Raw genomic sequence first — 15,343 nt, 5'->3', positions numbered from 1 at the left:
TTAATGAGTAATGCGGGGTCTGAACCAAGAAGTGTCGGTTAGAATAATTAATTCAATATCAAATCAAGCACAGGAACTGAACTAAAGAGAGGGTAAGAAAGACTGGATTAAGGAAGATAAGGGACAAAAAGAAAAAAAAGTTAAAAATAAACTTTAAAAATATTACATCTCCAACACTAATTTAAATCTGAAGGAATGTGACTCCATGCTTGTTAAAATTAATTTTCAGCCCCAGAGAGGTTATTTGGCACTAATTTAGACTTACCATGCCATTAAAAGGGGACTTAAGACTATAAACGCCAATGTTTGAATCTCTCCAGGTCTTCCACAGCACTGAAATGACCTTAATCAGTCATAAAAAAACTTGTGCTCCCCTCCTCATCCTTTATGATTGATTCTCTGCTTGATTCAACACAGTTGACCACATCATCTTTCCTTCTTCATCCTGCTGAGTGGGGTTGCCTTCATTTGGTCCTATCCAATGTAACATATCTCCAGCAGTGCCTTCTCTTCCCTCCTTCATGTTACCACCTCAGGAGTGCCTGAAAGATCTATCTTTGATCTCTCCTCTTGCTCATTTATATCTACCCCTTAGCAACATCATCCAAAGACACAAGATCAGGGCCCACATATACACAGACCACACCAAGCTCTAACTCCACAATCTCTCTTACCTTTGAGTTGACAGGCTGCTTGTCTGACATCCAGTCTTGAATAAGCCACAATTTGCTTCAGTTTAACATGGAGAAGACCAAAGCTACCGTCTTCGGCACCTGCCAAACATCCTTGCAGCCAATTCCAACCCCATCCTGGCCGCTGTCTCAATCAAACCCACAGTATTCCTCTCGTTCCTGCATGGTGATCTACATTGGCTCCTCCTCCCCAATGCAATAAGCTTAAAATTCTTATCCTTCTGCTTAATTGCCTTTCACTCTTCCTCTACTCTGCACCCTTCTCCAGCCCCATAACCTTCCCAGGACCCTACACTCCTCCAGACCTCTTATGCAATCCCCACTCTCTTTACAACACCACAGGCACCTACGTAATCAGCTGTCTAAGTACTGAACTCAAATTTCTTCTCGGAGCCTCTCTACCTCGCCCTCCTTCAAGACCCTCATTAAGCCCACCTTTTGACCAAACATCTTTAACATATCCTTCTTTGGCTTGGCATTGATTCTTCTCTGATGCCTTGGGACATTTTTCTACATAAAGCCTGGGGAGCTTGGACAAATAATGTTGCATTTTGTATAGTTGAGCTGGCTTACTGAGCGAACAGAGCTGAAAATAGTGAAGGGAGATAGGGAAGAAATCTTCCTCCTAGTAGGAGAGCTAAAAGAAAATGAGGGAGTGTAACAATCGAATAACTTAGCCAGTTAAAAATGAATCAAGGTAGAAAGAACATTTACACAAAAAAGTGGCCTATGATGGCCTGACAATGCAACATCAGTTGACATGTTTAAAAGACAGACAAGTGTGTTAAGTGATACGAAGAAAGGACGGGGAGATTAAAAAGGCATCTGATAAAATAGATAAGCAAATTCAATATTCTGAATGACCTACTCGTGCTCAGATGTTTCCAGCTAATTATAATTGGAAAGAAAAGAGCCTTATATGAGCAATTTCTTTCCTAAGTACTAGCAGTTCATAGTGGAAAAGACGCCAACCATCCAGATAACCAACTACCCTAACAAAAAACATAGCAAACAGGGAAGGGAAAAAAGTGGAACCCCCTTTTCATAAGCAGCGAAAAAAGGATAGGTTGTACAGCTTTGCATCAGTGATGACTTTACAGAGATGCACAAAGTGGCACTAGCTCCATGTTAATTGACTGTCATCAAACATTTCTTGCCAGTATCAACTAAAGTAGTGCAGTCAAGTCTCATCTAAAATACTACCATCTTAGCATCAGGCCAACTGCAGAGACTGTGGTGAGTTAAGGAATGGTACATGAGGATGTTATGTAAGAACAATAACTTAAGTATGGAGGAAGAAAGAAAATCAAAATGCACCAACTTTACTCACTGTTAATTGTGTTACGGCTCTAATCTTTCAAAAATCAACTCCCAATGCATGTATTTCGATTTCTCCTGTTCAATGATCTAGACAGCACCCCAACATTTACCATCACGTCAGCTGTGGAAAATTATACCCTTGCTAACTACATGTACATCAGAACATTCATTAGATTCTGTGCACCCAACATGATTTTCTTGTTCCCATAACATTATGCCTAATGGCCTACACTATCCAGCTGTGCAACACGAGATTTCACAATGAAAACATTGCATAGGGTGTGTGGGAGGGGGAAGTGTATTTTCATTTAATACTGACTACAGAGAGAAGAATTACAAACATACATGGATCCATCTTGCGTGACTAATCACAACCAGCTACAACATGTCAATTTACTTCTAGCTATCCTTTAATCATTACGTGCTACAAACAGCTCTACTTAAACACCAAGTTTGCTTTCACTTTTGCAGACAAGGAAATCTGTAAAATAGTAATACTTTTCTTGTTCCAACAATTTACTTCTCAAGACAACTGATCATTTTTCCCATAATAATCAGTTTCTGGAAGTGTGACAATTTGTCATGAGGAAACAAGGATACATAGGAAGAAACAGCATGTTTGGCTCACCAATACCCTGCTCCTATTGCACAGTATTCCATAGACTCTTATACCAACTTTGAATTCCCTGAGATCATCTTTTGTATAGATACTCAGTGATCCCCAAAGAGTTAATCGTTTCAACTTTTGCTTGAATATCTCACTTGAAACCAACTAATTTTGTAGATTCCAGTCTATCCTTACAGCCAGTAATTTCCACAGGTTCTCCCAATTGTCCACCATAATTCAGACCTCATTGAAACTGCCATTTACAACATTTAGTTTCCTCTGATCTTCTGCTGGAGTTAGTGGGAGGTCGCAAAACCCCCAAGGAACTAATGGCCAATTCAGAAGCCTGATCACATTTTATATTGATAACATTCCAGTCACTCTTCCCCATGTAGGCTGCCCAAAACTCCACACAATATCCCAAAATGTTGCTTTACCTGTATTTAAAAAAAAAAATAGATAGCTTGGGCACAAGTCAAATGCTCTAAAAGTATAGTTTAATACTTGATCCACTTCGAGTACACCTTTAAATTACTCTTCACCCTTAAATGATTTTCCTTTGTTAGAATTAAGAGGTTTATAAGATTATTAGATTTTGGGACTGTAGCTTTAAATTTAGGGTAAATGAAGGGAGTCATGTGACCTGCTCTGCAGTCTGCCTGAAAGTGAGTCTGAGCTGTTTGATTGTTAGAGATCAAAGGCAGGTTTAGATCGTGCAAGGTATTTACGCTCAGAGATAATGGCAGCAGTCTCCGAGTTTACAATGGGTCTCCCAAAGTTGAAAAAAAGGTGTAGAAGGTATTGGGTTTTAAACAGTTGTACTGTAAACTGTTCATTTACTTCCAAGATGAAAGAGTTACGATCAAGGATAGCTAATTAGCATTTTTACTGAATGCAAGGTTAATGCAATTCACGTTGCTACGGTGAAAGAGGACAGGTGACGCCATTTTTGAGGTGCGGTTATAAGCTTCCCTACAAATATCACAGACAGCAGTTTGTTGTAGTCACCAGACAGAAAGAACTGCTTGGCTTTCCAAACTATCATAGCCAGGTGCAAGAGGGAAACAGTCTCTAGACACATCCTGCAGCCACCAAAGGATTCCGGGAGATTCATCCTGGCAGGGTCATGGGGAAGACGAATCATCGGGACAGGCTTTACTCCTAGTGATGGATTTAAGAAACTTACTGAGAACTGAGCAAAGTACCTGGAGGTGGACACTCGAAGCTACTACCCAGAAAAACCAGGTACAGGAACCCATTGGAAGCTGGAAGTAACTGTGGAGTGTTGCTAAAAGGACTGTAATTCCATGAAGAGTGTAATAGATAAGTATAAAAGGGCTACATCACTTTCTGTAGTTTAAAGTATAAGTTGCCTACGAAAAGAAAATGATGTTTAGTCAATAGTGCTTTAAGTCATTTGTTACAGTAAAGGTTTTAAAACGTGAAATCTCGTCATGTCATTCTTTCAGCCATTAACTGTAAATTTGAATTTCTTTTTAAAAAGTATGTCTCCAGAGGGATCATAATACCTTCATCAGTTTTATTAATAGGCACTTTTCACTCCTATACATATTTGCTGTTTCAATATAAATGACGTTCTATTTAACCTGTCACTTGCCATTCCTTAGGCCATCTATTTAATGAATCCAAAAGATTTTTGACGCTATTCATGTAATTTTTGTCACTTGGCCACACAGTTTGGTGTAAGTAAATTTTGCAATTAGCAGTCTCCTCCATCATTTACAATATGTTGTGCACAGGTCTCTATGGATCCCTGTGAATCACCGTCAATTTTTATTGTTATTACACTGTACTCACTCAACTAGTTACTTCAACATTCACCAAATGATTTTTAAGCTTCCTTAAATTTCTCACGTCAAATTTTATTAAGTTCTTTCTGAAAATCCAAGAAAGTTACATCTAATGGTGTCACTGGCTAGGCAAGCATTTATTGTTCAGAGGGCATTTAAGAGTCAACCACACTGCTATGGGTCTGGAGTCACATGTAGGCCAGACCAGGTAAAGACAGCAGATTTCCTACTCTAAAGGACATTAGTGAACCAGATGGGTTTTTACAACAATTGACAATGGTTTCATGGTCATCATTAGACTTTTAGTTCCAGATTTTTTTTAAATTGAACTCAGATTCCACCATTTGCTGTGGCAGGATTCGAACCCACGTCCCCTGAACTTTACCCTGAGTCTCTGGATTACTTGTCCAGCGTCCATACTGCTACGCCATCGCCTTCCCCTTCTCCTTCTCCTTAGATCGCCTCTCCTTTCTCCTTAGATAAGTCTACACACAACCCAAACAATGTTCTCAAGTATTTTCTCCATTACAGATATTGCACTAATTAGTCTAAAATTTCCAGATTTGCATCTCAGGACAACATTTATTACCTCCCACCCTCAGGTTGGGCTTTAGTGTTTATGGGGTCATTAAAAACAATTAGCACTGCAGCACCTATTTTCTTGCGGATTTGGAACTGTACTCAACTGGCCTGGGCATTTAAACCCACACATTTCTTTACAGCATCTGCTTTGCTAAAGTTTACTTATGTTATAGATTCCCTAACCAAAATTATTTATTGCGCTTTCTACTTCCACAGAGCTCCACGTATACTCATATATCATTCAATTCCTCCAAACAGAAATCAAGTCAGTTACAAAAAAGAAATTGGAGCAGAGGGTCCAGAAGGAGAAACTAAAGGAGGAGAAAACCTAGCACCATCAGTTTACAGCTCCTGAAAGAAAAACAGAAAATGCTGGAAAAACTCAACAGGTCTGACAGTATCTGTGGAGAGAAAAACAGAGTTGACGTTTCAAGTCCGTATGATCCTTCTTCAGAGCTAAAGAAAAGTAGAAATGTGATGAAATTTATACTGTTTAAAGGTGGTGGAGCAGGTGAAGCTAGAGAGAAGGCCAGCAATAGATGGGGGCAAAGGAGAGATAGACAAAAATGTCATGGGCAAAAGGGCAAAGGGAGTGTTAATGGTAGTGGTAAGGGCTAAAAAAGGTGTTGATAGTTTACAGCTCCTGTTGGTCTTCAACTTGCAGGACATTCAAGCTTTAGGAGCAAATCCCATTTGGAAATTCTTCACAAAAGGAGTCATTTGAAAGATTCAGTTGTCAAAATTATTATGATTTTAATTATATAAACAAAGAAATTCTCTTTTCTGTACACTCTGCATGTTCTGCTCAGAACAGTTGACCACCTTCTCTATCATCCTCAAGGTTGGCTCAGGAATAACTCTTTCTCTTAGGTCATACCATGAGATCAAGGCCTATCTTGGCAACTTAAGCACATTATTTAGGTTGACACTTCAGTGTAGTGTCGAAGGAGTGATGCACAGAGGTGCCATCTTTCAGGTGAGAAGTTAAAGCCTATTCACCGTATCTAATTGCACGCCACAATTTGAAGATCAGGTAAGTGCTCCTGGTGCCATGAGCAGCATTTAAGTGCCTCAACCAACATTGCTAAAGAGAAAACAATCTGGTCATTTCCCATGCAAAAACAAAAATACCTGGAAAATCTCAGCAGGTCTGACAGCATCTGTGGAGAGGAATACAGTTGACCTTTCGAGTCCGTATGACTCTTCACCAGATTCTGATGAAGAGTCATACAGACCCGAAACATCAACTGTATTCCTCTCCACAGATGCTGTCAGACCTGCTGAGTTTTTCCAGGTATTTTTATTTTTGTTTTTGTTTTAGATTTCCAGCATCCGCAGTATTTTGCTTTTATCTCTGGTCATTTCCCATAGCTGTTTGTGGTATCTTGCTTTATGCAAATTGGTTGCGACAGCTCCCTATGTTATAATATAAATTACGCCTGTAAAGTACTTCATTAGTACTGTGGAATGTCCTCAGGATGTGAAAGATGTTGTATAAACACAAGCTCACTCTATTTCTCTGATCTAATTCTAAAAAGGATGTGCCATTTTCCACCCCCAATGTCAGAGAGGCTTCCACAATGCCATGTCTATTATCTGGGAGCCCAGATTAACAGAGCAGGCAGAAAGAAATATTCAGACTGTTACTGCACCATTCTATACTGCTACATGCTAGTGTGACAACACATTACGTTACCATGTATAATTATGCTTCAAGGAGAAATTGAACCAATGTTGTGGCTAAGTATTTGAAAACAGGGACCAAAGCAGTGATGAGTTATTAAACATGATACCCAACAATGGCTTAATTTCTTAGCAAAATGACTGCAAAACCCAGGCCAAGGAGCCCTAAATTAGGTGTGCAATAATACTTCAGTCAAGGTGCCAGAATAACTCCTGACATAACAAGAAATAATAAGATAACAAGTGGAGTACTCAAACCCAGTACCCTGGGATCTTTTATATAACCACAAATTAGTTTTCATGAATGAAATTATGAGACTTACACATTACTGCAGTTTAATTCTTCACCTTACCTTGCAGAAAAAATAATAACTTGGTTTAAAAAAAATCTTACCAAATTATATAGTTCATTGTTTCCGAGGTCCAGTTCTTCCAATTTGCAGAGAAGGGCAAGTGATCTGTAAATTAGAATCGTATCCCAATATCAAATTATTAATGCTACATCATTTACATCCTAAAGCAATTAGCTTTTCTTAGCAATTAATGTAGGTGTGCACCGAACAGGATTTGACAAAGGTCACATCACACATGTTCTGCATCTGCCATCAACAAAAGTAATATTTAGTGGTGTTGAAAACACCAGTTTGAAAATCATTGTTCCGCACAAAGGTCATTTGATTTGAATTTAAGTTTCCACTGCAGTGGTTCAAGAAGGCAGCTCACCATCACCTTCTCAAGGGCAATTAGGGATGGGCAACAAATGCTGGCCTAGCCAGCAACACCCACATCCCGTGAATGAATAAAAAAACATTTTAACTTGAGTTACAAACGTTGCTTTGCATTGTTGGCAAAAAGAAATGACAGTAAAATTCAGGGCTGTAGTAAAATAAGAATGTAAATTTGAAATTCTTCACATAAAATCAATCTCTGGCTATATTCAACTAATGTTGAGTCTCAAATATGACAGTGCAGAAGAAGAACAATGAATATATTCAAATTTAAAGCTTGGCACTTTAGTACCTGCTCTTCTTGTACAAATTTTTTCACCAAGGGAAAGCTAGGCATCATGTGCTCAAATATCTATTGCTCGAGAAATAGCCTTCAGGAGGTATCTGACAATCTCAACTTCTTCTCCCACCTCCTGCCCTGTGGATAGCAGGATTTTCCCCCACTTAGCACCTCCCCTTAGCAGCAATTAATGATACAATACAAACAGGCACCAGCAGCCTTTCAGTACTCTGCTCATGTGACCATTATTCATGGGTGAGCCTAGACTAGCATTGTCAGAAGTCTCTTCACTGACATCGACGTCATGACTGTCCTGTGTTGTCCCTGCCAGATGTCCACATAAGTATTTTACAACTGCAATGGGAACATTAGGGGAACTTTTCCCATCTTAGCAAAGTAGAGCTTTTGCTTGTGTCATTTGCACAGCCCTGCCTGTTCATTGGGCTAAGACCACCACAGGCTAGGAATCAAGCCTGGATCGTCATGGTTGTGTACCAGTGCAGATCCTTTGTCCACTAGCTACCAGCAGAGCTAGGCACTCTCCCATCAAATTCAGGTTGGTCATCTCTTCTTCACTACCACAGGCCAAGAAGCTGAAAATACATTTTACAAAAGTGCAGTTTCCAGCAACTTCTCTTCTCTCCCTACCAGCAGGGATAAGAAACAGAGCATGCTGGGAGCAGGGGCTAAAAAAGTTCATTTCATCCAAAATGAGGAACGCAGCCACAGGGTGGGAAGGGAAATCTCAGAGATCACTCTTTTTTGAGAACGAACACATTCAAATATTTCTCTAAGTATTTAACTAGAGCAGTGACAACCTTTGCCTACAGCAGAGCCCAATTCAAGAAGAGTTCATTTCCTCTTCGGCCCCATCTTCCATTCACATTTTTGTGCTTGTGTAAACTTATACAAATAGACAAAAATAAATCAATTGAACTTACTTTGGTAGCAAGGTCAGCAGGTTCTCTCTTAGTTCAAGTGATGCCAGGTTCATAAGACTGAAACAGTGAGAAGAAACACAGTGATGTAGAAATTTGAAAAATATATTTGAATGTTCAACTTCAATTCCTTAAGACATTGACATATATGAAGAGAAGCAGGGACCCCCAGTAGCAGCCCTTCGGAAGACCTCTTGTCTCACCCCATCAATCAGGGTCTATTCCCCTTACCCCAACTCGATCCCCTACTCCCAATTACAAGCCGACATTGCAAGATTATCTCTAATTTAGTGTGCTTTTATTTTTGCTAATCTATTGCACGGAGCCTGATCAAATGCTTTCTGGAAGTCTATATAAACAACATCTATAGACGTAACATTGTCAAAAAATTCCAACCAAATTATTCTGAAATAGTCTGCCCTTCCAGGGTGTCTCGCTTTGACCAGCTTGTGCTAGCCCGTGTGCTCAGCCACTGGCCCGAGCGTTCAGCCACACTGATTTGAGTGATGATTCATCATTTAGTAACATATAAACTCTACAGTGTACTCCATAGCTTTTTTTGGAAGGGGGTTAAAATAATCTACTGGAATACATCTAAATTTGTAAACATCTCAGATGCTGCAGTTGGGCTCAATCTCAATTATTTTTGCATATAGTGCACTGGCACGATAATTTCCACACAAAATAACCCAAAAACTTTCAAATCAATTTTTAACAAGCAACCACTTGGAGACAACAAAAATCAAGTTTACAATTCCAAGCATTATTTAGGGTTACTTCTTCAGTAAAAACTCCATTCTCCTTCTAAAGGTAACTGCGTTATCATCTTCCAACAAAGCACAGGGACTAACGGGTGTCAGATGCTGCAGCCGCCGATGAGAAGTTGTAAATAAGTCCCATTACAGCAGTTCTGTTGAAACTATGAAAAAAAATCTCCAGCAGCTCTCAGATTTGCATCTACCACTCTCCAGGGGTGCGGGTGCGGAATGGATTTTTAAAGAAAAACACAACCACAAGTTAGCAACTACACACAAGAAATGCTGTAGGACCGCAGGCGTGTGAATAGGAAAAAGCTTACAAGTACATCTGGGATTGCTTTACTCTGGCTGGAGCTGAGGCACATTCTTGGGGAAAAACACAGCAACCTTTCCTTGTCTGGGAGGGATGGCCTCCCACATTATACTCTCCAATCATCCATCACCCTGGAGCTCATTTTGGCTACACTGGCTCAATTTTAAAACTCACCCTTGCTTTAAAATCTCTCCATGGCCTCCCTCACCTCTTCCGAACTCTGTAATCTCCACACCTAGATTGATTAAGATCAGTGGCAAGATCCTGGAAAAAGCGGAGCATTTTCCATAATGTGGGAGCCTCCTCTCGATGAATGCAGATGTAGACGATGAATCATCGCCTCCAATGTTGAATAAGGAATAGAGTATTTAAAGAACAGGACAAACCCAAAACTAAGGCCATGGTTTACTGGGAAGCAGTGATCCACATGCTACTATATGCTTCAGGGACTTGGACAACATACAGCAGACACCTCAGAGCACTGGAGAAGTACCACCAGTAATGTCTTAAGAAGATCCTCCAAAACTGGGGGCAAGAAAGACAGTCCAACAGCAACACTCTCTCCCAAAACAACATGCTCAGCGAGGTGCTAATCATTAAAAACCAGCTTCGTTGGGCAGGACATGTTGTTCGCATGAGTGACACCAGACTCCTAAAGCAACTGCTCCATCCAGAACTTGGATCGCAGCGAAAGACTCCCAGGAGGACAACTGAAATGCTTTAGGGAAGTCCTCAAAGCATCCACGACAGGGTCAAACATCTCTGCCAACTTGTGGGGGTCCCTGGCCTGTGACAGACCAAAATAGAGAAGGTTCACTTGGAAATGTACGGAACTCATCGGAAGACTTTGTTGGGAACACACAGAGGCAAAGTTGAGGCGTCGAGGGAGCACACAAGCCTCCGAAAAACTCATTTAACCAACCCTTCAAGCACCGCCTGCCCCACATCTGGCAGAGTCTGCAGATCACGCATTGGAATTACAAGCCACCTCTGAACCCATCGAACCAGAGTGGAAACAAGTCATCCTCGATCCTGAAGGACTACCTGAGAAAATCTCCTCCACCCCTACAGCTGCCTGAGTTGTCTGCATGTTCAATTTTGGCCTCTTGAGCATCCCCTATGTTAATCGCTCTACCATTAGTGACCATATCTTCAGCTGCCAAGGCCCTTTCCTCCCTAAACCTCTCCGTGTTTCTATATCTCCTGCAAAGTGCCTTAAAGGTGCTATATATATGCAAGTTGCTGTTGAATGCTTACAGTGAGTGTCCACCTTGATAACAAAAGTGGCCAACAACTACCCAGTAACTCTCAATTTTATAGCTGTTGTTAATGTATTAAATTACCCCAATAGTTAACAGTCAGGCTTTTATAATGATTGTTTTGCAATGACCACACTTTGAACAAGTTGGTTTAGTACGAGTGAACTGAATTTTAATGAGTTTGACATTACCAAAAACCTATAATCTGCTTAAAATCCCAATAAATCCTTTGCAGTATCTCTTCTAAATATAGTAAACACATCTGTGCACAAAATGGATTGGTACAAGGACGTTTTGCTGAGTTTACCCAAAGGGAAGCTTTTTTCAGCTGTTAACACTACATCCAGAAATACAACAACATATTCAATTTACAAGTTCACCCATTGACATCTTTGACTGCTCAGTTAGCAGATGCACTACCTAGTGTGTTGTGGAGTTTGATTCTCAGTCTTCAATCAATTAGCTGATCTCAGCAGGGATGGTGACATTCAAACAGCCTTCACTAGGCACTAGTTATCAGCTAGCAAGGGGCAGGGAAGAGAGCACGAGTGCCCCAAGTGGGAACAAACTCAAAGCCAAGGTTCCCTCGTTGTTAATGTTCCAGTAACTCATGCTGCAATACATGTGGGGAATGGATAGGCGATGGTGTAGTGGTATTGTCACTGGACTAGTGATCCAGAGACCCAGGGTAATGCTCGGCAGATGGGGGAATTTGAATTCAATACAAATCTGGAATTAAAAGTCTGATGATGACCATGAAACCATTGTCAGTTGTAAAAACCCATCTGGTTCACTAATATCCTTTAGAGAAGGAACTCTGTCCTGAACTCTGTCCTACATGTGACTCCAGGCCTACAGCAACTCTTAAATGCCCCCTAAAATGGCTAGCAAGCCACTCAGTTGTATCAAACTGCTACAAATGAATGAAACCATGAAAAGCATCGACCTAGGCACTGTGGGTGTATCTACATCAAGAAAGCAGCTCATCACCACCTTCTCAAGGGCATCTAGGGATGGGCAATAAATGCTGGCACAGTCAGCGAAGGCCCATAAATGAATAAAGAAAAACAGAATCAAATCAAGTTTTAGCTATTCAACCTTGGTTGAGCACAGCCATTGAATCTACCAATACAAATTTTAAAATTGCGCTTTTAATTCATGTGCTGCACTCAGCTATTGGAATGGACACAATAGCCAAAAGGCACTCACTGTAGTTCCTGCAAGACAAATGGCCACTTAGGCAATGTAATACAGGGCTACAGACACCAGAATAGAACAGCATAAAAAGTTAAGAGGAAAAATTATGGATTTAGTTGACGTGGATCGGATTTTAAGCAGATTACAGGATTGTGATTATGTTGAGCACTGACACCATGCAATATTAGTAAAGTAAACCTCGCAGATGTTTCCCACTGTTTTGTTTGGTCCTTTCAACAAGCCCAGATTCGACAGAATACAAGTCAATGATCTATTAATTACACCCTACATTATTTTGTTTCACACAATGAACTTTTTTCCCCCTGTGTGCTTTTAAGTTACTAATTAGTGCTGTTCATTGCCTAAGGCTAGGTGACTTAAATAGGGAAAGAAAAAGGCATCCGCAACAAAGGAACAAAACAGAAGTGTAAAAATGCAGGATCAAGTTGCCACATTTAACATATCAATTCCAAGACTTCAACATACTGAATAATTAAAAGATATTTGGGAGTTAAGAGGCGACACAGCTTGTACATCATAAAATAGGCATCTCAAAGTCAAAACAGATACTACCAATCAGTCCCCGTAACAGAAGGGACAAGAACAATCATTGCAGGTAAGTTTATTATAACTGTGTAACATTTAATATCTTCATATGTTCAGTGAGGAAAAAGAAAATTACTGCAAACTAGTTATAGCAGCACACTGGCCAACAAGTTCACACTCACAAAATCATAATAAAATATAGGATTGATGTCACATAGTCCTTCATACATCGAGTGATCAGCATGTGGAACGGACACAACAATAGAGCAGTGGAATCGAAAACCCTCGAATTACTTAAAAAAACACAACTAGATGCTGCAGTAGGGAGGTGGGGAGGATGAGAGAAGGTGGGGGAAGAGGATGCACTAAGATCAGCCAAAAATGTTTTCCTCATCCTATAAGCTTCCTGTGTTATAGCACATGCTTTTCAAATTCTAAGTCCCCATCAAATCAGCAGCATCACACAGCCCTATTACCCTTACTGAATCCATAGCAGAGGTTCTGGCCCGAATTTTGCGGTTGTCATGACAGCAAAATTATCAGCATTCGTTGCATTGCAACTGCAAAACTGACAGCAGCTTCTGGCACCTGCCCATGCACAGTTAAACACGGAAATCCAGAAGTCGCTACCAGTAAACCTCTGCCCCTCCACAGGGTGTAATATTCCAGTCTTCAGACATGGAAATCTCAGAGACCACATGATTTGGTGTGAACATCCGCTTTTTACACAATCAGTCTCGCTGTAAAAACCTTCGAAAAAAGGTTACACCTTGTTGAATGAGGGGTAAGTGGATTTTAGCAGCATGCTGAGTTCATAATTACGGCTTAACAAATTATCAGGCTCTAGAAAACCAATTATATAATTGTGGAATGTCACATTTCTCTCTTATAATAAAATGTTCCATCAATTAAAATCATTTCAGCTTCTACCTTGATCCCAAGCGTATGCCCAATCTTTATTTCACTGTCCGCAGATGACTAAAAAATTAAGGATAATCCATGCTTTTTACTTGGTTTGCGGTCTGTGAAAATTCTTCATTGTGATTGGTTGCTTAGCCTGCTTGATGGCATCACTGTTTCTGAACACATGGGCTCTCCAAAGCTTCCACAAATAGAAATTAATGCCAGCAAAAGTGAAATCCACATCAGAGGGATTGCTAGATCTTTGTGAGCAACGTTCTTCAAGGTCGCAGTAAGTGCCGTTACTTCACCAATGACGGCTTTATCTTTAACAGGACCGATAACACTAGGGAATTATATTTAATTATTATTAAACCTAAAATTGGTACAATATTAAAAATGTTTGAAGTAAAATATTCCTAGACACTCCGAGTTCCTTCCCCATACCAACTTTGTTTTTTATTAAAACTAACATAATCTGTTGTTTTTAAAAAGAGCTAGGACATCTCCCTATATACCCCTAGTTCCAAAGTCCATTTTCAAGCTGGAAAGCATCAAAAGAAATTGGTACACATTGGCTAAAAAGCAATTCCAGGCAGCTTACTCAGCCAATCGAAACCAAGATTTATAAAGATTGACCATGACAATTCATGTGCAACCAGGTCAACTTTCGACATGACTTTTGCATAGACATACCAACACTGCAGAAGTTATCTAGTCCATCCAGAGATAACTTCTTTGTGATTTTATTTTTATTAATTCACGGAATGTGGGCATTGCTGGCTAAGCCAGCATTTATTGCCCATCCCTAGTTGCCCTTGAGGAAATGGTGGTGAGCTGCCTTCTTGAACCGCTGCAGTCCATGTGGTGTAGGTACACCCACAGTGCTGTTAGGAAGGGAGTTCCAGGACTTTGACCCAGCAACAGTGAAGGAACAGCGATATATTTCCAAATCAAAATAGTGAGTGACTTGTAGGGGAACTTCCAGGCGATGGTGTTCCCATCTATCTGCTGCCCTTGTCCTTCTAGGTGGTAGTGGCCGTGGGTTTGGAAGGTGCTAAGTAGCCTTGGTGAGTTCCTGTAATGCATCTTGTAGATGGTACACACTGCTGCTACTGTGCGTCGGTGGCGGAGGGAGTGAAGGTTTGTGGATTGGGTGCCAATCAAGCAGGCTGCTTTGTCCTGGACCTTGTCAAGCTCCTTGAGTGTTGTGGGAACTGCACTCATCCAGGCAAGTAGAGAGTATTTCATCACACTTCAGACCTGTGCCTTGCAGATAGACGACAGGCTTTGGGGAGTCAGGAGGTGAGTTACTCACCTCCTGGCAGGATTCCTAGCCTGTTAAAGGGTTACTTTTTTTTTCTAAAATATAAACATCAGGCTTTTTTGCACAATGCTGTTTGGCAGCAATTTAACCTCTACATTCTCCAGACATTCATAAATTGTTAAAATTTAGGATGTTAGATTTGTTTGACACAGTAATTGTCAGTCATCCATTTACTTTGCATCCTAAATCCCATGTTTAATGACAGGTTTTTTTCATTCACGGGATGTGGGCTTCACTGGCTGGGCCAGCGTTTATTGCCCATCCCTAGTTGCCTTTGAGAAGGTGGTGGTGAGCTGCCTTTTTGAACCGCTGCAGTCCATGTGGTGTAGGAACACACACTGCTGTTGGGGAAGGAGATCCAGGGTTTTGACCCAGCAACAGTGAAGGGACAGCTATATATTT

The 15,343-nt window shown here is 40.6% G+C and overlaps 1 protein-coding gene and 1 long non-coding RNA gene across 3 annotated transcripts in view; one reads left to right on the top strand and one right to left on the bottom strand.

The window, feature by feature from the left end:
- Positions 1–15,343, top strand: part of LOC144680686 (uncharacterized) — a 462,270-nt gene that overhangs the window by 297,561 nt on the left and 149,366 nt on the right. The window lies entirely within an intron of this gene.
- The window catches only part of lrrc1 (leucine rich repeat containing 1), a 155,517-nt gene that overhangs the window by 60,740 nt on the left and 79,434 nt on the right, over positions 1–15,343 (bottom strand). For both annotated transcript variants that reach the window (XM_078541931.1, XM_078541932.1), the window contains exons 5-6: positions 8,645–8,701; positions 7,090–7,153 (exon numbers count right to left, since the gene is read on the bottom strand). In XM_078541931.1, the coding sequence (XP_078398057.1) occupies positions 7,090–7,153; positions 8,645–8,701 (121 nt within the window). The remainder of the gene's footprint in view (positions 1–7,089; positions 7,154–8,644; positions 8,702–15,343) is intronic.

This window comes from Cetorhinus maximus, chromosome 5 (assembly GCF_964194155.1).
Source record: "Cetorhinus maximus chromosome 5, sCetMax3.hap1.1, whole genome shotgun sequence".
Taxonomy (NCBI): domain Eukaryota; kingdom Metazoa; phylum Chordata; class Chondrichthyes; order Lamniformes; family Cetorhinidae; genus Cetorhinus; species Cetorhinus maximus.
Note: the sequence above shows the minus strand (reverse complement) of the source record. Positions and strands in the feature narration are given on the sequence as shown.